Source organism: Pseudopodoces humilis, chromosome 1, assembly GCF_049639895.1.
Source record: "Pseudopodoces humilis isolate 2021_Gansu_Grassland_sample_001 chromosome 1, ASM4963989v1, whole genome shotgun sequence".
Taxonomy (NCBI): domain Eukaryota; kingdom Metazoa; phylum Chordata; class Aves; order Passeriformes; family Paridae; genus Pseudopodoces; species Pseudopodoces humilis.
In genome coordinates, this window is record NC_142200.1 from 128,473,838 (window position 1) to 128,496,056 (window position 22,219).

Below are 22,219 nucleotides of genomic sequence, written 5' to 3' on the forward strand. Positions count from 1 at the left end.
AGGCTGTCAATCCCATGAGCTCACCCTGAAGTCACAAGCTCCTTTCTTTCTATTCTAAGCTTTTTGTTGTTTTGCTATGCATCACCACCCAAAAAGAGAATTCTTCAGCCAGAGGCCAAGGCATCATTTTCTAAAGATATATATAATATAAACAGAAAATATAAAGGAGAAGGCAATCCAGTTTGTTCTCCCACAACTGCATTGTTGTTTTTTGTTTTTTTTTAATAGCTATTGCTTAAAGATACCTGGAAACATAAGATTGCTGTATTTATGAACATTTGGATCTTATTATCACTCCCTACAATATGGCTAAGGATCATCCATCTCTTCTGAATATTTTTATGAAACAACTAACATGTTAAAAAACACAGGAGCTGTGTTCTTTTAATCCCTCTCTGATTAATCATTGTATCAATAGGATATTTTCATTTACAATTATAGACTATCCAAAGCTCAGTAGAAAGGTGGTTCATAGAGAACAGGCAGCAGTAGCACCAAAGGTGTGCACCAAGTTCTCTGCACAGGATAGACAAGGCAGCAGATCATGTCCAGCTGTCTGTATGGGCAAGGCTGTACAAACTGGGGTCAGCACAGCCGTGCAGGCTCCCCAGTTCCAGGTTTCTAGCCTGTTGGAGAGGGATATGACATTTAAGCAAGCTGAAGGGAAATGAAAAGGAGTGGACCAGACTGTTACTCTCAGTGTCAGGCTGGAAACAAGAACTTGAGCTTTCTGCTTTGTTAAGCACGGCATGTTGCCAAGCCCAGTGCAAATTTGCTCCCATCAGCTCCCTGTCAAAGCCTCCTCTGAGATGTCACAAGTAAGTCAGGATATGTGGATTTATGGTATTCACAGCTCTTCTCCCTGTTGAGATAAAGCTGCATGGAGTGGGCTTGGCTGCACAGACACTGAGAACCTACAGAAAATATCACAAATTCCCATCCCCCAAAAACCTCCTGGCTCCAAACACTTTCTCATGCCATTGGCTCCAAAAGAGAAACTCTGCACTGTTTCTTATTGCTCCATAATCTGGCATATGCCATGTGCAGTGTGCCTCTCTCTTGCTCAACAGTTATTTACATGATTTTAACAAGTGTCCCTAGTCTCCTGAGGGAAGACTCCTCTGAGAACAGAATGATCCCTACATCCTTCCCACACTGCCTGCTCACACCCTTCCCTGAAAAACCACAGCAGTGCAGGGGAGCCTGGCAGCAGCTTTGAGACACCCCAGGAGAGCATGGTCTGTGGGTTTTGTTTCTTCATTGGCCTGCCTTGAATGTTAATCCTTTTTGCATCTCACCATTGAGGTGTTGCCAGGATCTGGGTGTGATGGAATAAGTTCTTTCCTGAAAGATGTGATTTCACATCTGTTGGCGACTGAGAGAGATGGGGACAGCTGAGTGGTGATCAGGATCCAAATTTACTGTGGGCTACATATGCTTATATACCATTCTAGGAAGGCTACTAATTTTTTACTACAGTGATTGGGTTAAACATCATACAAATAAACATTAATTTTTGCAACATCTTTTCTACTTGCAGAAATTGATTCAGTCTTCTTCCCTGTCACCAGCCTGCTCCAGTCTTCTCGTAATCTTCAAAGCTCTGTTTGTTCTTACCAAGGCATCCTGACTATCAAATCTTTTATGCTAATCAGGTCTAAACTTCTTTCTGTCTTTACACTACACATCCATATGTTTTGTGAACAAGAGACTATGAATGTGTGACACACATGAAATTCAAGCTAAACAAATACCAAGACTGATCTATAACTTTAATCATTTCAGGGTTCCCTTTAGTGCCAGCATCCATTCATGCAGTTGCAAGAGCCAGATACTTCAATGACAAGTGAGTAGCATGTCTGTTTTTGAAGGAACTTAGCATTATTTAACTGTGGAGCAAATTTTATTCAAGTTAATAACAAATGTTAATGCTGTATTTTTCCTCCAGCTGCTGGATGAGTGTTGACACACACTTGCTTTATATTGTTCATGGACCTGTAATGGCAGCTTTATTGGTAAGAATATTGTTTGCTATCAGTGGAATAATAATTATTTTAGAAATGTTGCCAACCCGAACAAAATAGAAACTTCTGTACTATAAGTATTTTGGTCAAAACTCAGAGCAAACTAGAGGTTTTCTCTACTCAGTGTTGCAAAGCACAGGCTCACAACACATTTTTACAGTGGGACTTGAGACAAATACACTGCATTTATGTGACATCAATCATTTAACTGTGCCTTAGCTGGGGTGAGCTTGTTGTCCAGCATGGGTTTTGCTGGTCACTGAGTTGGTATTGACCAAGGGTAGGGAGCTGAAAGAGTCCAGGGAGAGAACTGGGCTGGGCTGTCTGAGTAGGACAAGATTCAAAGTGCAGCTTGGTAGTGTGCATACAACATACATCATGCATACATATAACATCTGGTATACCAGTCCTGTAGTTGGGCATGGTAAGCCTGACCTTCCTGACAGGTGCAGAAAGGGTTTCATTCAACCCAAGCCCCAAGCTCATCTCACTGTGTCACGCAAGATGCACTTTCATCTTTTTGTCCGCCTCTCACTTGCAAACACTTGTATGGACATAGCTGCAGTAATTGCCTCAGAGATCAAACAACAGCACAGTGAGTACTGGGAACACCTTCAAATAAACAACTCTCCATATAATAGCTGAAAATAAAAAAAAAATCTTTCTACCCTTTCTGGAGATGTCATAATGATGTCTTTAACATCAACTGTGTGAAATAACCCATCCTTCCCTGCCTTATAGGTAGTCTGTTGGTCCCATAGAATCACATTTATTGTGGGTTTATTGGTTCAGTCATGACTGTATCTGCTATTGTAATGCCAATTACCATCTGAGAGAGGCCACCTAACCTTTACTGTTGTCATTGTACATCTTGGCCACAAAGGAAAAAGGAGCAACTATTATGGAAAAAAGAGCAGTCTTTAGCTGTTTTCAAAATAAGACGTAATTTCTATATTTTGTCATATATATATATATATATATATATATATATATATATATATATATATATATGTTTATGTCATTTCCAGTCTTATTTTTCTTATGAAGATGTCAATGTCTACAGCATGACCTGCTTGATTTGCTACAAAAAATCCCATAGTGGCAGACTGGCTCAGAAGAGCTGAGGGTTTTTAACATTGCAAAATCTTTCTTTAACTTTTTACAGTTACTTTCAGAAAATCTTAAAGTGGAGGTTAAACAGAGTGAGTGAAGTCAGAACAGGATGGAGATTCAGGTTTAGATTTAATGTTGAATGGGACCTCAGAAGTAATTTATTGTTCCTCTTTTCTAGTAGAGCACAAATATAAAACAGTTGAAAGGTCTCTCAGTGTAGTTTAGAAGTGCTGAAATACTTTACCAGAGCTTGCTGATTCACTGTTCCGAAAAAAATCCACCCAAATTTCTGGTATATAGATGCGATTTGAGTTCTTGAAATATCTATGGAAATTATACAACTTACATACTTATTTCAAAAAATTAGCAGGAGAAAGAAAGTCTGTTGAAGTTCCAAAGTGCCTGATTTTACTGTAGCAGAGTGGAAAGAGTGATACCCTGGAGAGGAGAGGGTCTGTGATGCCAGGGATGTCCACAGGGTACCCACTGAGCTCATTATCAGCCTGGGTCTGCCCTCCCTCTTCCTGCAGGCTCTCAGCACATCCCGCAAGGAGCTCTCTGTGCAGGCAGGGTCAAGGGCAGGTTACTCTATGCTGCCATCAGATTTCCAGAAATAACTGAGGAGAGGAGATGCTTAAGGAGATACTTGGTATCACTGATCATGAGGGTCAGGGGCAACATTTCCTGGTGTCTGGTGTTTCTGCCCTGAGACAGCACCTGTTCCCTGTGGGCAGGGTACCACGGGGTCCCTGTGGTCTGGTGGAGGCAAGGAGTGGCCCAGGTTTTCCTCAAGAACAGCCCCTGCTCACTGACAAGCCTAAGCACTAGTCCATGGAGCATATTCTTTAGGGAAATTGTGTGCTCCCATAGGTCCTGTGTGCCCAGGGACATGCTGGAGTTTGTCTCACCTTGTCAAATGTCAGATTCAGGACAGAGACATGGTTATTTCTAGGGGACAAATTGTCCACCCCACTTAAACTTCTGATATAAAAAAAAATATTTAGTGTTCCCTGGAAACCCTGAATTTGCCTACATCTGTGTCAAAACATCCAGTGCATCCTAGAACTGACCCCTGCCTGCCTGACCTCCTGCATACAGGCTCCAAAGCATTTAGAGCTGCTTTACAGATCTTTCCTGGAAAATATTCAGGATATTTTCCAAGACCTGACTGCCAAGGAGCTGCCCATTATGGGATACAATAAAGCTAGAAAGCTACACTTTACTGCCATTTATGTGCTTTGTATTTTTATTTTGAATGTCTGTCTCATTTGAATGCTTTCACCTACAATAACTTTGTTTTTGCAGGTCAATTTTTTCTTTTTGCTTAATATTGTCCGAGTTTTGGTGACAAAGCTGAGAGACACCCACCGTGCTGAGTCCAACATGTATATGAAAGCTGTCAGAGCCACTTTAATCCTGGTGCCCTTACTAGGAATTCAGTTTGTTATTATTCCCTGGAGACCAGAAAACCGACTTGCTGGAGAAATATATGATTACATCATGCATATACTAATGCATTACCAGGTATGTAGCACCTTCAGCATGGTTGAATTGTTTGATGTTAAGCTAATCTACTCAAAGATGCTGTTGCCAGGGGGTTTGCCCTGAAGCTGAAAATTACTGGATTTTCAGTTCTTTTCCAACCTTTACACAGTATTGGATTATCTGCTTTTACACATGCAGCACCACTGTGTAAAGAATAGAGACAAAACAGGGGAAACACTGTAGTAAGTCCCCAAAAGTATCAGTTTACATTATCTCTAAAGTATGGAGAGAAAACTGAGTTAACAGAGGGCTTTTAAATACCAGCACAACTTCTGTTGAAGGGCTCAAATTGACTGTAACTAGTGTGTGACCTCAATATTAAAATAAGCAGTGTTTGCAAACTGTTGTTCAGAAGTAATGTCAACACACAAAGAAAAACCAGAGACAAATATGCTTCATTTGGGAGTTAGAATTCCATTATTAGGCAGTTCAAATTATCAGACTGACATTTGGATTTCAAAAATGCTCTGAAAATACAACATTGTTCAGTAAGTCTAGTTCATTTTCTTTTGAAAACAAGCCAAACCAAAATGACTTTAAATTCTGGGTTATCTGGTGGACTGACTGGAATATATCCAGTCCTATGTTGACTAGGAAAGGCAGTTTTTCAATGCATTTGTGAGTAGTGGTCAAAATGAGTGAATATGGTGACCTACTTCTTGCTTCCATTCATATGGGAGGTAAGTGAAGAAATTATTTTAATGCCTGAATAAGAAAACAGCTTAAAAAAATCAGTAGTGCTTTTTTCCTAAAATGAAATTATAAATAAGGCTACCAAAATCTATGCATCCTGTCAGATTATATATCCTGCTTATCATCCTTATCCCTTCAAAACTGTGGGTGTTCCTGCTGCTGCATGGATAGAATAACTGAAGTTGTAAGTCTGCTTTTGAAGTGTATGACATCTTATATTACAGTTCTGCTTAAAAGGAATGACAACCTTGTTTCTTCTATTGTTGCCTGTATTGTTACTTTTTCACTTACAAGAGCTATAAAGAAATATCTCCAGATTAGTTTTTTGGTGACAAGTTATTTGATTACCGTTCTAACGAGTTAGGATAAGACAGAGTGTTATGATAATGACTTTACTCTTAAAATATCCTTTAAATCCTGTGCATTGTTGGAGAATTGCAAAACCAATTATAATTGTCTGAATTAAAAATTCTAATTGTGATAATTATGCAATAGAAAGTCACTAAACTGAGGTTAAAATGGAGGCTGCACTGATGAAGGGGGTTGGGTGAGGGAGGGATCCAAGGTAGGAAAGTTTCATCCCTGACAGGTTCTTTCTGCTTACACAGAAGAACTCTTGTCACCTCTTCAGTATAATCTCAGTGTGCTTCCTGCTAGAACTTGGCCTTTTGGAAGGGCTGTGCAGTTGTCCTGCTGGCTGCAGCCAACTGCAATCCTCCCTTTTCCACTTAGACTGGATTTTTAATTGTAACCTAAATAATCATTCCAAATCCTTTCCCCAGCATTTATTGTATGCATATTTGTATGCAAGATCGATGACAGCTGTATAATCACACCTCTGGTGCTCATTTTCTTCTAGGGCTGGTTCTGGTAATTAGCAGACAGTGTATTAGTTTGTGTAATGGCTGTTTCCCCCCTAGCTATGGCGCTGCCATGACCCACAGCACAGCCAGCCTGTGCAGACACCAGCAAGAGCCTCTGGGGTCTTGCAGCTCGTGGCATGGCAGTCCTACACAAGCAGGCATCCTGGGAAAAATTACCAATCTTTTTTTATGCAAAATCTTATACATTCTTCATTTCTGCACTGGTTAAATGAGAACTTTTTATGCCTTTTCAAGAACAGAAAGAGAGACAGGTTTTCACAGTACATGACTTCTTTAAGTAAACGTGAAGGATTGATGTGTTAGTTATATAAATCAATTACACAGAAATGGTGCAAACCAGCACTGCAGTCTATTGCAGAGGATTGAGGATAAGAAAGAATTTGTTCACAAAAAGCCCCATCTAATGCTATTTCTTTCAGAGAATTGTTTTCCCAGTTGAAAAACAGCACACTAGTACTATTATTTTATTTTATTTTATTTATTTTATTTTATTTTATTTTATTTTATTTATTTTATTTTATTTTATTTTATTTTATTTTATTTTATTTATTTTATTTTATTTTATTTATCAACAAGCTGGGTTTCCTCTGCTGAAGTAATTTCTGAACAACAGCAGAACTCTTTTTGTGATGGTCTCATCAATGCTCACCATTTTAAGCAGAAATAATTTTTCAAATATGACTCTCTGAAAAATTCACAAATTCACATATCTACTGCATGTGTCTTTCACACAATAGACCAGATTCTTCTTAACAGATCTGAAGAACAGACATGATAAAATGTCATGATAAATCATAAATAATAATGATAATAACATTATCATGATAATAATAATGATAAATAATAAAGAAATGGAAGTTTGGCTTTTGTGCTGCAAATGGGAATGCATGTACTTCTCCAGACCAGCTAGCTAGCTTCCCATTAATCCTCTAAATGTAGAAGTTCATATCTCTTCTCATCATCACCAGTATCAGCTCTTTAGTCTCCAGAATGTTGAAATGAAAAGCACACCAGGCAAGAGGAAGACATTTCAGCTGTTAGGCTGTGGTTTAAGCCCAGCTGGCAACTCAGCCCCACAGAGCCACTCACTAACTCCTTGCAGTGGCATGGAGGAGAGAACTGGAAGGGTAAAAGTGAAAACAGGCAAAACTCATGGGCTGAGATAAAGATAGTTTAGTAGATAAAGCAAAAGCCACATATGCAAGCAAAATACAGAATTCATTCCCAGCTTCTCATGGGCAGGCAGTTGTTCGGCCATCCTCAGGGAAGTAGGGCTCCATCACACGTAAAAATTACCTGGGACAAAAAAATGCCAGCACTCTAAACATCCCCCTTTTTATTCTTCTCACACTTTATATGCTTATCATGATGCCACATGATCTGGGATATTCCTTGGATCAGCTGGGTTCATCCGTCCTGACTGTCCCCTCCCAACTCCTTGTGCACTCCCAGCCCACTCAAGGTGGTGTGAGATGAAAGGCCTTGACTTTTGGAGGCCCTGCTGAGCCATACCAACATCTCTGCATTATCAGCACGTTATCCAGCACACATCCACAGCAGAGCCCCATACTAACTACTGTGAAGAAAATTAACTCTACCCTACACAAAACCTGCACACCTCAGTTGGAATGACATGCATGGATTGGGATGCTGTAGATGCATTGATGAACATACAGAGCTATCTTTTTTCACAGAGCTCCTAAATTAGGCACCACAAAACAAACATTTGCACTCCTCAAGAGCCAGTGAGTTGGAGATCTGCCTTAAAGGATCTGATTTTCAAAGCTTGGTAGATGATGCTGAAAGCACATGAAAGATGTAAACTTCCTCAGGTTGTAAAGCATTATGGTGCTGGATATGCCAGCTCCTTGCACACCTCTGGTATGGCAACTCATCTGTCAAAAGCCTGAAAACTCCATCATGCTGCCCATTGGAGACAAAATGGTTTGCCTGGGCAAAGGGAATGCCTCCTGTGAAGAAGTGGAGCAGCAGCCGCCCTCGGTCCTGCATGTGGCTGCATTCCGGTCTCCATTCCGAGATAGAGCAAGAGAGATGTGGCTTGTGCCTGATGACCTGGCAGGACCTCCTGCACCTCTGCTGGTGCTGGGGCTGGAGCTGAAGCTTCCTTCATCCTTGGAACCACTGAAAATCTTTTGAGAAACCCCAGGCTGTAAAGAGACTGGGGTGCTGTGCTTGCACCAGAGGTTCTGCTACAAAGGATCACTACCCCAGCTTCTGATTTCTGACATTGGTTCATAACAAAGGCTTCACACAAAAAAAAGGAAGAGTAAAAAATTAACTGCATGATGCACCAGTTATTCCCACATTTAGACACTGTCTTCCCAGAGCTCTCAAACCAGCCTAGAGATGAATAAGCCTCAGCTTCAAGCTCCCTACTCCAACAGTCCCATTCTACCTCCAGCACCTTCAAGCCGGGTTTTTAGAGGTTGTTACAAGAAATGGCACTGTCACTGTGCCAAAGAAGACAGACATAGAGGTCTGTGAGGGAGGGGTGGAGGAACAGCCCCTGAATCAACAGCAATGCACAAGCAGCTAAAGCTACTCTTCTCCGTACCTTGGTGATTGAGGCTCTAAATGTGTAAATCTACCTCTAGTGAGAAATTGAAATGCTATTCAGCATAAGGGCTTTCAGCATAAGGTTTTTATTGGCAAATGAAAAGGGTTTTTTCTGCTGAACAGAGAATAATTACTGTCCTTTTCTCCACAAGTGAAATCCCTTGTGTGCCACTCAGCAGCTTCCAAGCAGCACCCCAGGACAGCAGCACCCACCCTGCCAGGCAGGAGGATGCAGCTCAGAGGTGCCTGGTCTGGTAAAGGATATTTTGAGTCTTTTAGGCCTGGGTTTGGACTGCAAATATATCCACACTGCCTCCAAGTTTTAAATTCAGATTTCTATGCAGCCTTACACAGAACAAAATTAACCCATTTAAAAGTAGTCTGTTATAAATAGTGAGAAATTCCAATGTATTTTAGAAGGTATTCATTCCATCTGTTTCTCAGTTTAAAAGGAAATAAATATCCTGTGTAATGCCAAACCAGTCAGAAATATTTTCTCCTTCTGTTCAAACCTAAGGTTATAGGACTGCTTTTGACAACATAAGCATTTTTTCTTTATTTTCTAGGGTTTTTTTCTCTTAGAATTATTAGCAGTTTAAAAACTTTTTACTATTTTGAACCTATTAAGGTTAGATAAGCTGGATATAACAAAGTGGCACTTTTATATGAAAATTTCACGTAAAAAATGACAATAATGAAACCCCCACAGAGAGCAGGAGAAGCAAAGCATGAGTTTTGGCTGATGGGATGTCTCTAGCATTTGCAGCAGGTGGGCTGCTGTCTTCAGCCCTCTCATGACAATCTCCCCACCTTGGTGGCAGCAGAAACTGCACAGACACATCCTTTGCTTTGCTTATTTTTTTCTTGCAACATAAATTCACAATTCAGAACCCAGTCATTTACCTCAGAGATGCTGTATGAGTGTGCTGTGAATGAAGGTGGTGAGAAATGGACTAGGGTTTTTTCTCAAAGCTTTTTATTTTTTGCCAAAATGAGAGCAGTGGGACTGGGATGTACGGGATGTACTTCTACGAACAACCTCAGCCATGCTTTTCTTTTTTCTTTTTCTTTTTTCTTTCTTTTTTTTTTTTTTGCTGTCCATTCAGCTCCAGAAGTGAGAAGTGAATAGGCATGGAACAAAGCCCATACAGATAATCAAAAACTGATTTTTATGTTATGACCACTCGTACATTATCCTCTACCATGAATAATGAATATATAACCCCATAAAAATTTTAACAGAAACACAATTGATTAAGGCAAAAACTAGGGCCCTGGACATGGCCAGGAGCAGGAATGAGTATACCTATATATGCTTTCTTGGTTTAATGGAGACACAGGCGCAAATAAAAAGTAAAAAAGATTTGAGAAACCTATGTAAATTTGCAGTATCTGCAAAAGTATTTTTTGTTTCCTCTTAACCTGAGCAAATTACTTGAACTTCTCTTCAAGACACTCATGTGTCTTCTAGGAGAGTGAGATACAAATTAAATACCTGTCAAGCAAAGAATTTACTTAGATCAGTATAGTCACTTAAACACTGGAAAAAACTCACTACAGTGTTAATAAAGTATGTGAAGGTCTGAAAGCTGCTGTCTCTGGACAATCCTTTTGTCATGATTCAGCTGAAAACCACATTCATTTGTTCTTCATGTGGTTTCAGAAGAATTTCAGAAGCCATATAAGGCCCTCATCTTAAAATAAATATATTCTTCATTTCTACTTTCAACACCACCACACCCAACGTTATCTTGCTGGGAGCAGACAATATATCAGAGGTTAGTTTAACAACTCCACACAGTGGCAGAGAGATATAATTGACTTAGACATCTCAGCCTCAGCAAGGATTGTATCTGGAGCAAAAACCAGTAGCAGTCAGAATTTGGAAGATATGTGTCAAATAGATATGAGGAGTAACCCATGGGCCTTAAATTAAATATCTAACCTATGTATAGTCTGTCACATGTTTTAATAGATCCACTGTAGAATTATGGTCATCCCAAGCCCTCCTGGCTCCAGACAGACAAAGCTGGTGTCTGCTCCTGGTATCTCCCTAGATTTATGGGTGAAGATAACAACAGCTCTCTGTACTATGGCAAAACTTTATGTATAAAAAGAAGAAATTAGAAAAACAAATAGAAATAGAAAAATAAATAGAAATAATAGGAAGATAGACGGCAGAGTCTAGAGGGGCATGGCAGGTGGAAGAAGAGCAATGAGATATACATGGAACAGACTAGAGAAAATAATTTCCTCAGCCAGAACATGTACAATATGCATCATCTCAAAATAACAGGAAGCCAGGTGTGCTTTCAGCTCACTCCAAACTAGAAGAGAAACTGAAAGGGATATGAGGCATCACTCCACCTTCCTCTTTAGCTATTCTGTCAGAAGTTGACAGGAGAAAACATTACACTCTTGAACAGCAGAAAAGTGGAGCAATTGCAGAATGTAACAGAAGAATTCTGTCTTTAGGTGAACTGAGGTTCCCACATTGTCCCTAAACACTCTCACTGAAGAGCAAACTTGAAAAAAATTTCTCTGCTTCTTTCTCTGCCCCAGCTTCTTTCTCTCCCCTGCTGTCTTCTGATTTTTCATGCCTCATGTAGGCTGTCCATTGAGCATCCCTGCTCCCAGAGGAGATCAAGGTCCATCTGGTTTGCCATTATGGCTGGCTGCTGTTAGTGAAACCACATCCAGCACAATTTCAGACCCCTGCTGCAAGGGTGCACAGTGCAGAGCAGAGGTTTTGTCCAACTGTGCACATTTCTGCAGCGTGCACAGCACAAACAGCATTGGTACAGGCTGCAAGGAACTGGTGCATTTTCTACCCCAAAAAAATTTGGATTTAGGAGTGTCTGGTCTGGCAAAGCCCTGCTTTAGAATTGTAAGGTTTTGTTTGAATTTGTGGAGCTTCTCAGCCCAAAACTAATGGACAAGCTATTGTGTATTGCTTACTGCATGCTGGGATTTGAGTTTTTTGAGAATACTCACTGCTTTGCCAAAATATGAAACTTTTTTTTCTCACTATGTCTACCCTTCATCCTCCTCCTACATGCTGTTTCATGTTGATATTTGAATTTATGTCAAATTACAAATTCTGCATCAGAGACAATCTATTAGAGAAAAATAATTGTCAATATTGACGTGATCAGCACTTGTCCAAATCAGCCTGTGTATCTCTGTATAAGTATTTGGTTAAAAACTTATTGCTTACCCTGTTTGTGGTGCAAAATATAAATCTGAGAGTCCAAGACATTTCGCAAAGCATTACGTACAATTCAACTGGTAATCATTCAAATGAAGGTTTTACAGAAAACCTACAGCTGTAAAGCTCTTCAAAGCAGCCCTTGGGAACATAAGCTACATTGTAGTTTCCCCCTCAATTTCAGAAACTGCCATACATTCAGTTTATAATAACTGCTTTAAGTAATTTAAAATGAAGGCTTTTGGCTCCCAGTGATGTTTTGTAATGCTATTTTAATAGAAGCGAGTGAAGTCAGGACATGGACCAGTGTAACTATATAATCCTGAATGGCAGGCTCTCTGTGCAAGAATTTTCTCTCTTATTAATTTCATACTTTTCCATCTCATATTCCTGCCTTGTCCCTGTTTAATCTTATAGCAGTAGTGAAATGCTATCTGAGCAACTGTGGTGAGGAAGAAATTAACTTAAATCCATTTACAATCAAGCTATGATGAGCAGTGTCTCTTTTTTTTCTGCCTCCCCCCCTTCTAACTCATGTGTTGTGCTGGGTTTTTTTTCTTTTTTCTGGCCATTTACACCTCTTCTTATATCCTCTCCATCCATTGTGCTGCCCAGCATACCATTTCACTTATCCTGACATACAGTTCAATTTAAAGCCTTCCTGGGAGAGCTGGATTCTCTGTGTCTGGCATTTTTGACTGGATAGCTACACTCTGATGAATGAGTGGCAACATATAGAAAAAAATTCCTCTACCATCTCTTCAGCAAAATCAGTGGCTATGTGGTTCTCCTTTGTAAGCAAAATATATACCTACTTTTCATTTTCCTTCTCTACATCTCTTATATATAAATAACATCATAGCCATAGCAGATGACCTATAAAATCTAGTAATATAGGAGGGCAAAATGGTGAAACATTATGAAAAGACAAAAAATCCATTTAATGGCATACCTGTGAAAGATGGGGAGTGTCTGTGATGCAGAGGAAGTGGATTCATGTTTTCATCTTGTATCCATCAAGTCCAAATTTCCAAAATATGAAGAAGTCTATATATTCTATAGATGTCAAAAGTCTTTTTTTTTTCCTTCCCTTAGGGCTTACTTGTGGCTACCATATTCTGCTTCTTCAATGGTGAGGTAAGTACGTGAAATGCAGAAAATGAGCAGAACTTGTAAAATAGTCATCCTGCTGTTCATTAATGCAGATGTGAAGCATGTTGCACTACAAACTTTGAAGCCACACCAAGTTGCTTTTATTCTCTACACACAAGCAGTGGTGTGCACTTCTGACAGCTCTGTGCAGAGTGTGTCTGGAATATTTCTGAGCAGATTGATCAGGTGTGTTACCATTACAAAGCAGATGGCACCTAATGAGGTACAGGCATGACACTCTTGCCCTACTATCTGCACATTTGAGATGGAGGTCTAAGTAAAGGAGAAAAATGCTTTTCTCCCCTTCCTGCCCCAGAACAGCAGGAAAGACCACAATACTCAATAAGAAGCAGAGAAGACATTCAGGAATCTGTCTAAAGAATGCAGTGGGGAGCTCAGAGCCATGGCAAATCCATTCCTGGTAGCACTGCCAGAGGTGGAGGAGTGCAATTACTTGTGCTCCTTTGAGGATTAGCACTGGCCTTTTTACAGTCAATGTTTCTTGTGTAGTAATTGAGAAAGAAAAACTCTTGAGGCAAAGATCTCTCCCATTCTCTTACAGCTGGATCATATATATGTATACAATACATTATACATATATACACCTTCACTGGATTTTAGATCCACTTTACTGCTTTTTATTTACAAAAAATAGCAGGTTAAAATATGTCAAGAATCATTTAAATTCCTGCAGCAAGCCATTTTCCAAAGATGGTTGGCAGAAAAAAGCTTTTTCAACACATCAAGAGCATTCAACTGTAGCGAAATAAAACACCGTATATTTTAGCAAAGCTAGGAAGTCCATTAAAAAGTTCATTTTCAATCCAGAGCAGATGAATTAGATAGAGAACAAACTTTGTGATGCTATGGCTCAGTAAGTCAACCTAGAGAGATATTTGTGCTCCTGTTTATCCCTGTATATTATTAGAAACCAGCAATTCAATGTAATGATGTGACCACACTGATGTTTTGATAGAGACTGGAAGCAAGTTATCTTATTGATAAGGTGTTACTGGCTGATTTTATAACGTTCAGGATAGCAGAGAGTATTAAATTCTGCCACCTCTTGTAGACATCTCTGTATATTTGCCTCTGGCTGGCTCCCCGTGTAAACATACAGAGAAACAGAAGAATAAAAATGATGAGGCCTCAGCTGCAGTTCTGTAGCATGGCTCTTGAGGAGGCATGAAAGAGAATGGCAAAATGTGAGCAGCTAATCACATCAGAACCAAACATGAAATGAGAGCTGTAAAGATCATGCTACAGAAGTTCACAGTTTCATGCATGCAGCTAAACAAAGTTGAAGACATGTCCAACTGTTTTCCTAACACATTTCTGACCCCAATATCTGCAGGCTGCTATCACCTTTCTGCTTCTGCCTTACTGTTATCACTCTGACACAGCTGAATATCCATGCCCTAGAAACAAAGAAAAACTTCTGATACTCCCTAGTATGGAGGACCTACTGTGAAGAAAGCAGAGACCAGTCAGGCAGTTTTTGAAGCATCCTCTGTCTAGAAGAGTGTCTGCATCACTGTGTACAAGCAGAACTACAGTGTCTCCTCACTGGCCTCTAAACAAAGTGTTACCCCAAAATCCTGGTCTTGAGCATTGCCTTCTTCCCTCACCCAGTGTCACCTCCATTTTTTTCAGATTAGATTTTGCAAAAATTCCCTTAACAAATTTCCTTAATGTTTTATAGTGTTGATTCTCCGTCTCTAATGAGAACACCTGGATTTGTCTAGATTAAATGTTGTAGCAATCTTAAAAATGAGGAAAGGCCACAATAAAATGCACTGAAAACATAAAGTATCTTAAAGTATATTAGTTTCTTAGTTTCATCAACTAGCTCTACTTCCAAAGTAGTTTTGGCTGTGCTACAATGTAAGAAGAGCATGTCCACCTTTGCAACCACAGGAATACGATTCTCAAGGTATGCACCAAGGAATACATTTGAAGCATCTGGTTGCCAATATACATGATTGATGACTCCTGGTGGAGCAGCTGATCAGAAACATGGATCGATGTCAGGCACTAAAAACGAATGACTGTGAGGATGCAGGTTTCTCAGACATGCTGAGAGTGATTTTGTTGCTGCTTGGGTACTTTTCACCGTTATACTCATTTTCAAAATCATTGCATCTGCTTCAGATTTGCAGTCTGTCAGTGTCAGGAGTGCTGAAAAACTCTCTCATTATTTTCTTCTAGGAAATTTTATTTAGGGAAGGTTTTTTCAAAATTTCCCATTAAGGTGAGCAGTGTCAAAGATGACACCTCTCTAATACAGACTCAAGGCAGTTTGTTGCTATTTGCAATAGCACATTATCCATAAATACCCAGAAAAGCTTATGCACTAGAGTAGCTGGGCTGGGCTGGGCTGGGCTGGGCTGGGCTGGGGCAGGAGAGGATTGTGACCCCTTCCTCCCATTTGTTTCTGCAGTTACAGAAGCTGTAGATATATAAGGCACACAATCTATAGAAAAACAGCAAGAAACTAATGCCAAGCTGGTAGTAGGGCCTTCCAAAGGGAGTACTAATCTGACTTTGACCAAGTCCTGGTATATGCAGAAGTACATAGACTAAAGACACAGTCTGGTCTTCAGTTATGATATAAGATTGTTTCCAAGCTGCTGCATACATCTGCTGCCATAGAGGCTAAAATTATTTCTCATGAGAAAATTCAGTGTGGGGCAAGGAGATTAATTTTAGTACTGCAGAAGCTTGGCTAATCTGGAATTTACTTTTTCCTACTGGAACATTTAACTTCAAGACTGAAATACATGAAGCTTAGCCAGGACAAACAATGCTAAACTCATAACCACTTTACTGTTTTATAGTACATTCATCATTACTGCCTCACTAACCTCACTTAAGTACCATGAGGCCATCTATAGAAAGAAAACTGAAAATAATAATTAAAAGCTCTACCAATGTCTGCATTCATCTGGAAAAACACATAAACAATGTATTTTTTTTTTTACTTTTGAAATTAAAAATGTTCTTGTATGTTTTCGTATAAAATCTTGGTGTCCAGCTGCACTGTAGTTTCTCTGTCCAACAGCAACAGTTTTGTACAGATGACAAAAGGTCTCTGCAATAGTCTGCTCAGCAGACCACATTTTCAAGCCTGGGATTGCTTCTAGACTGCAAGGCTGGACAACAGAATGGGAAGCCTATTTGGTGAAAAAACAGTGATGTATCTTGTGTGCCAATGAGGTGTGAATGCCTAATAGAGAACAGAAAAACCTTTAAAGTCTTGAAGACCAGAGTAAATAAACTCGGTCTCTTCATTGCTTAAGTCTTTGCTTTCTTTTATCTGCCATCACACTGGAAAGCATGGCAGGCATCACCCTGTGCCTCCCGATGCCTCTTCAGTCATTAATATGTTGTGGCTGTGCATGTGATTTTCAGTAATGCTGCTTACATATTTAAAATCCATTCCATGGTTTTAGTTGGCACTGAGTTATGACCATCTGAGATTCTTGGAATCATGGCAGAAAGCTAGATTAGCAAGTTTTACTCAAATGCAGCAACTTGTACAATCCATTTGTGGCCAGATGCTTGAACAAACAAGCAGTCCAGCAGAGAACAGAGAAAAAAAAAGATGCTGTGACCTTGTGCTCTCACTGCTCTGTGGAGCCTTTCTGACTTGTGTAGTGGCACTGAAATGGAAGAAGGGATGTGTCAGTCGTCTACCCACCATACACACAATGTAAGTGCCACTCTCTTGGAAGAAGAAAATGATAAGCTCCTTATGACAGGCTCTGTAAGACTCAGGGACATTGTTCTTCCCTCTCCAGTCAACCACACTATCATCTCCAGAACTATGGTTGCCTGGTGGATTGTCAGACTCCAGTTCAGCTGAGAGCAGCTGGGGAGCTTATCAAGAACTTCTCACCTGCACAGCAGCTCTTCTCCCTGTGCAAGAGCGATCGAAGCCTCAGGGTCTGTGCAGGGGGAAGGGGAAGGAGAGGGCTAGGAGAGGAACAGAAAGACTCTCAGAGCAGGCTCTTGCTGCCTTCACTAAAGATGCTGACATGAATCCGAAAGGGTGAAGCACTGTGAAATGCAAGCATGCTCAGCTTGGGGCAGAGGTGAAGGCCAGAAGTGCCCGTGGTGCAGAGAGGGAGAGGTGGCTGGAGGCAGGCAGAGCCCTGTGCACAGACAAGGCTTCTGCCTTATCCCTGTTGTGTCTGCCCTAGATGCCACCATCCCAGAGAGATATGGGAAAAGTCACTGTCCTAGTACTTCTGAAGATTTCTTCTTCCAGTCCCTCCCCATATCTTCTGGGGTGACAAAGCTCAAATATTCATATTGTAACATCAAAAGACAATTTTAATGTGACTAAATATAATATTTATTATAATATATAATATAATATTTCTGTATCAAGTGCTGCCACTGCATTGCTCTTTAAAACAGTAATTCTTTCTCAGGAATAAATTTGGGTAATAGTGTGATAAAACATCCCCACATGCAGCTACTTCACTTTAATTCTCAGTATTGGCATAGTAAACCTTGCTCACAGCCCAAGTGATTAAAGTTCCATTGTGACCATATGCCTTTGCTATGTTCAATAGCTAATCAACTTCCAAACAGCCATTTGTTTGGTTTTCTTTTCTTTATATGTTAGGAGAGGGTGAATAGCAATACATTCTCCAAATGACAAACCATGCCAACCTCAGCAGGAGCACAGAAACTTGTAGACACCTGTCATCACAGTGCCTCACTTGCACCTGCCTTCCTCTGGAGGAGAGGGTCATTTACATTATTGTGCCAAACTGCTGCTATTCTCACTTTGTGCTGTTCAAAACCACTGATTTAAACAAAAAGAGACAGGATTTGCCCATTTTCTGCTCATGTCACAACACTATCAAGAGCTGCCATGCATGGACATGCAGCTGAAGAAGTTCTTATTCCCTGGCAGGACTCAATAGTTTAAACCATTTCCTAGTACCTTGTATAACACCACTATTAATGTAAATGTTGAATAAAATATCTTATTCTTAGCAGATGACTGTTCAAAGGTTGAAATCTTCTGCCATGCAGAGGGCTATAACCATTCTATATTTTGTGAGCACAGAACCTGTTCTTAAATTACCAGAACAAAATCCCTTCTAGCTGTTCTGATCCTCTAATTCTTTCCACAAAATTAGTCCTGGCAAGTTCATGAAGTGTACTTACACTTTGCCATTCATAGCAAAGGCTCTTTACTCAAGGCTGAGCATCTTCAAGTAGGGATTTCAGGAGCAAAAATCCAGGTGGAGTTCCAGCTTTTCCTTTTCCTTTTCCTTTTCCTTTTCCTTTTCCTTTTCCTTTTCCTTTTCCTTTTCCTTTTCCTTTTCCTTTTCCTTTTCCTTTTCCTTTTCCTTTTCCTTTTCCTTTTCCTTTTCCTTTTCCTTTTCCTTTTCCTTTTCCTTTTCCTTTTCCTTTCCCTTTCCCTTTCCCTTTCCCTTTCCCTTTCCCTTTCCCTTTCCCTTTCCCTTTCCCTTTCCCTTCCCTTCCCTTCCCTTCCCTTCCCTTCCCTTCCCTTCCCTTCCCTTCCCTTTCCGCACCTTTCCGCACCTTTCCTTTCCGCACCTTTCCTCTCCTTTCCCAGGGGTTTATACTCTGCCTCACCCTACCTGTGTCTCTCTCACAGGTACAGGGAGCTCTGAAGAGGCAATGGACGCAGTACAAAACCCAGTGGGGCCAAAGGCGCCGCGAGCACTGCTCCACACGATCTACCTCCTACACTGCCACGTCAATCACAGAGGTCCCTGTTTACCTCTACCACCACGACGCCAACAATGAACAGTTAAATGGAAGATACGTGGAGGACTCTGAACTCGTTGCATTAAAATCTGGAGACACATCTGCCTAGCTCAGCACCAGCCACTGCAAACACATCATTTCATGTTCTGCTCGTGAAAAAATTGGGGAGAAGGGTGGGAGTGTGGAAATCCAAGATGCTGTGTCAGAGTGCAGGCCCAGGCAGAAGGACACATCCTATTCAAACCACATCAATCTCTGACAGCAATGGCGTAGAGAAAGTGTGATGCAGACCTGGAATAGCATTTCTCCCTGTGCACTGCAGCAGGGAGTGAACATGGACCTGCCCACCAGGCTGTGTAAATCTCCACATCTCCTGATACCAGCTGTATGAAGTGACCATCTGACATTCGTAACAACCCCAGGTAGCTGATAGCAAATAGGAAAGAAAGAACCAGTATGTGGCAATTGCAAACTTTCAGCACTTTTTGCTTTTGGTACTTTTCCTTAATGCTACATTTTAAACCATCAACTCTCACAATGTGTAACTGATTTGGAGTCGTTTATTTTTCCCTTTTAATGAGCTTAATGACTGCTTAAAAGATTTTGCACCTTGCAAGACAAATCAAACATATGAACAGCAGAAAGTCATTCCAAAGTATTGAAATCTTGATACTTTCCAAAGAATGCCACAAAACATTACCATCACCAAAGGATACCCCAAAATACTGTCATCCCATTCGCAGGGGCATAAAGTAAATTAAGGTGAAATAGTCATTGCATACCAAGATTTCAAACACCCTCAGAGAAACAGATCAATTATTCAGACTTAATTACAGAAGTCCTGAAGGCCTCTCAAAATAGATTTCGTTTAACAATACTGGTAGTTCAGGAATATTTATTTATAGGAAAAATTGTCACCTTATTACATTGCCCAGAAACTCATCATTAAGACACAAATATCTCACTCTGAATAAATTGTGACATTTGTTTGGGAACTATGGTTTTATTTCATAGACATTCTGAGTTGAGTGCTAGATGAATGCTTATAAATTTGTTATAAATGTGTTATAAATTCGTGATCAAGTAAATGTTCCCATGAAAGAAATCAGAAACCAGTATCTTAGCACAGGAAGCATCTACTTTTAGAATCTGGTTGCTCTCCTGAGTTCCAAACAAAAACCTTGATAATCTATTTCCGCTTCTATTGAAATTAGCAGACAAATCTCTGTTAACTTGGATGAGCAATGAACAACTCTCTTCAGTGTTCAGGAATGAGTTATGCAATACAGTTAAGTGTAGACTTCAAAATCATGAGGCCATTTCTTCCACAATGTTTTGAAACCATTTTTAAATATTGTATCCAGTCAGGCTGATTTCCCTTCTCTGGCACCACCAGACATGAAACTTTACCCTCAACTTGTGGATTTTAAATGGAAGAAAATTGTACACGTCCAGCTACACAAGTCACCATCTCACTGGAAAAGTCCCTTCCAGGAACAAGTTCATGAGGAAGAGCTGTAAAGCCAGCACTACGAGAAGGGGCCAGATTTGCCCTATCCATACATGAGGCAATGCCTTGCAGTGAAGGGGGCTGCTCTGTTTTCACCACCAGCACACGCACCAGCTGTGCACCATGACACATTGTCCCCAGGGTGAGGAGAAAGCTGCTGGCTCTGCCACTCTAGAACAAAAGAGGAGCTGGGGAACAAGAAGGAATTGTCTGCTGGTGGTGCAGATCATCACATGGTCAATCCAGCGAAACACTTACAAGAAAATACCATTGTGTGTGTTTGTTCAAGCCACATACCTATTTTTCAGACTTCAAGGAATACAAAGACAGTTATTTTTTCAAACAACAGTATTTCTCATATTGCTATTTCTACTTTCACCAGTGAACAATAGGAAATGGAGGAGTCAGTTGTTAAAGACGATAAAGTGGCTCTGTTATGAATCTGTATCGTTCTGAATAGCTTTGGGGCACACTGCACTTCCCAGGAGGGCTGCAGAAGGCATTCCTGCTTTCTAAAGACACAAGTGAGCTGATTGTAAAAGAAATGTGCATAATAGAGAGAGTTTAATAACAAACATGTTGGTTTTAATAATGTATGTGTTTACAACATGTAAGTGCGAGTTGTTTCAAGGTCAGTTACGTTCATGTGGATGTACAAAATGGAAATGCTTTACCATTATACTGATTGTTTTCTTCACTCATATTTTCTTGCTCTGTTTAGTTGAGTGCTCTGAAAAGTCAGATTAAGGGTCTGAGGTTTAAGGTATTGTTTGCAGCTTTGGTGTGCTTGTGTCAGTCCTTATGGAAGCTTTGGTTTCAGTCAAGGGATGATGATTTCCAGCCACTAAAAGATTGGTATAATGTACACACCATACACACTGAGTTTAGGGCTGCCATCACACTTGGGTTTGATAGGAAAGACTGAGTTTTGAAGGTATTAACTGTCTAATTTCTAATCAAAATATTTTCCAATGGGAAATGCTATTTTTCTTCATCTCAAGATGGTTTGAAATGCTGTCATTGTATACATAAGGTACATTTTATTCTCTGCTTTATAAATAGTCCCATACACTAGTGACAGTGATATAGAGAATGCTGATACAGCCTCAATAATTCCAATTTTGACAGTAGGGTGGTTTGACTCTAATAGATTTCACAAAAACAGCAGAAACAATAATTAATGTGTCAGCATATCAAAAAGTACAGAAGGAGCTGACACTTGAACCGGTGGATTCAAGGTGTATTTTAAGAGGAAAACAACCTCACATTCTTCACTTCTATAGAATCTGTTTCCTCTCAAACACCACACCACATGAAAACCCAGTTTAGTGAGTTTTTGCTCTGGCAGAAGATTTTGTGTGGTTGCTCTGAGCAACCAAATCTATCAGAAAGATAGATTTAGATGGATGCTGGTTGTTATTCTTTATGAGGTACAGAAACACAGCACAAATTAAAATATTTGTTGTGGCATGGGATGTTGAAAGTAAGCCTTGATTTTTATTTTATTTACTTAATAAATATATTTTATCTGAAATAAAACAGCAACAAAAGTAGAACAGACAATTTTCTCTGTATTAAAAATGTTAGCAGTAATGGTCCCTTAATTAAAACACTACAGACTGCTCATGTAGCAAAATAACTCTGCTTTGGGATAAGATGCAAGATAATAAGATTCACCACCCTGCAAATGTGGTGAATTTCTGTTCTCTTCTCCCATTCTTTGCCAGCTTCAATAAACAAAATGTTGGCAGACTTACAA

General features: G+C 40.0%; 1 protein-coding gene across 2 annotated transcripts in view; it reads left to right on the forward strand.

The window, feature by feature from the left end:
• CALCR (calcitonin receptor) overlaps positions 1–21,926 on the forward strand; it is a 156,081-nt gene extending 134,155 nt beyond the window's left edge. For both annotated transcript variants that reach the window (XM_005518802.3, XM_088055654.1), the window contains exons 9-13: positions 1,786–1,846; positions 1,949–2,015; positions 4,443–4,661; positions 13,140–13,181; positions 18,838–21,926. In XM_005518802.3, coding sequence (XP_005518859.2) covers positions 1,786–1,846; positions 1,949–2,015; positions 4,443–4,661; positions 13,140–13,181; positions 18,838–19,059 — 611 coding nt within the window. In that variant the 3' untranslated portion in view covers positions 19,060–21,926. The remainder of the gene's footprint in view (positions 1–1,785; positions 1,847–1,948; positions 2,016–4,442; positions 4,662–13,139; positions 13,182–18,837) is intronic.
• The last annotated feature ends 293 nt before the right edge of the window (positions 21,927–22,219 follow it).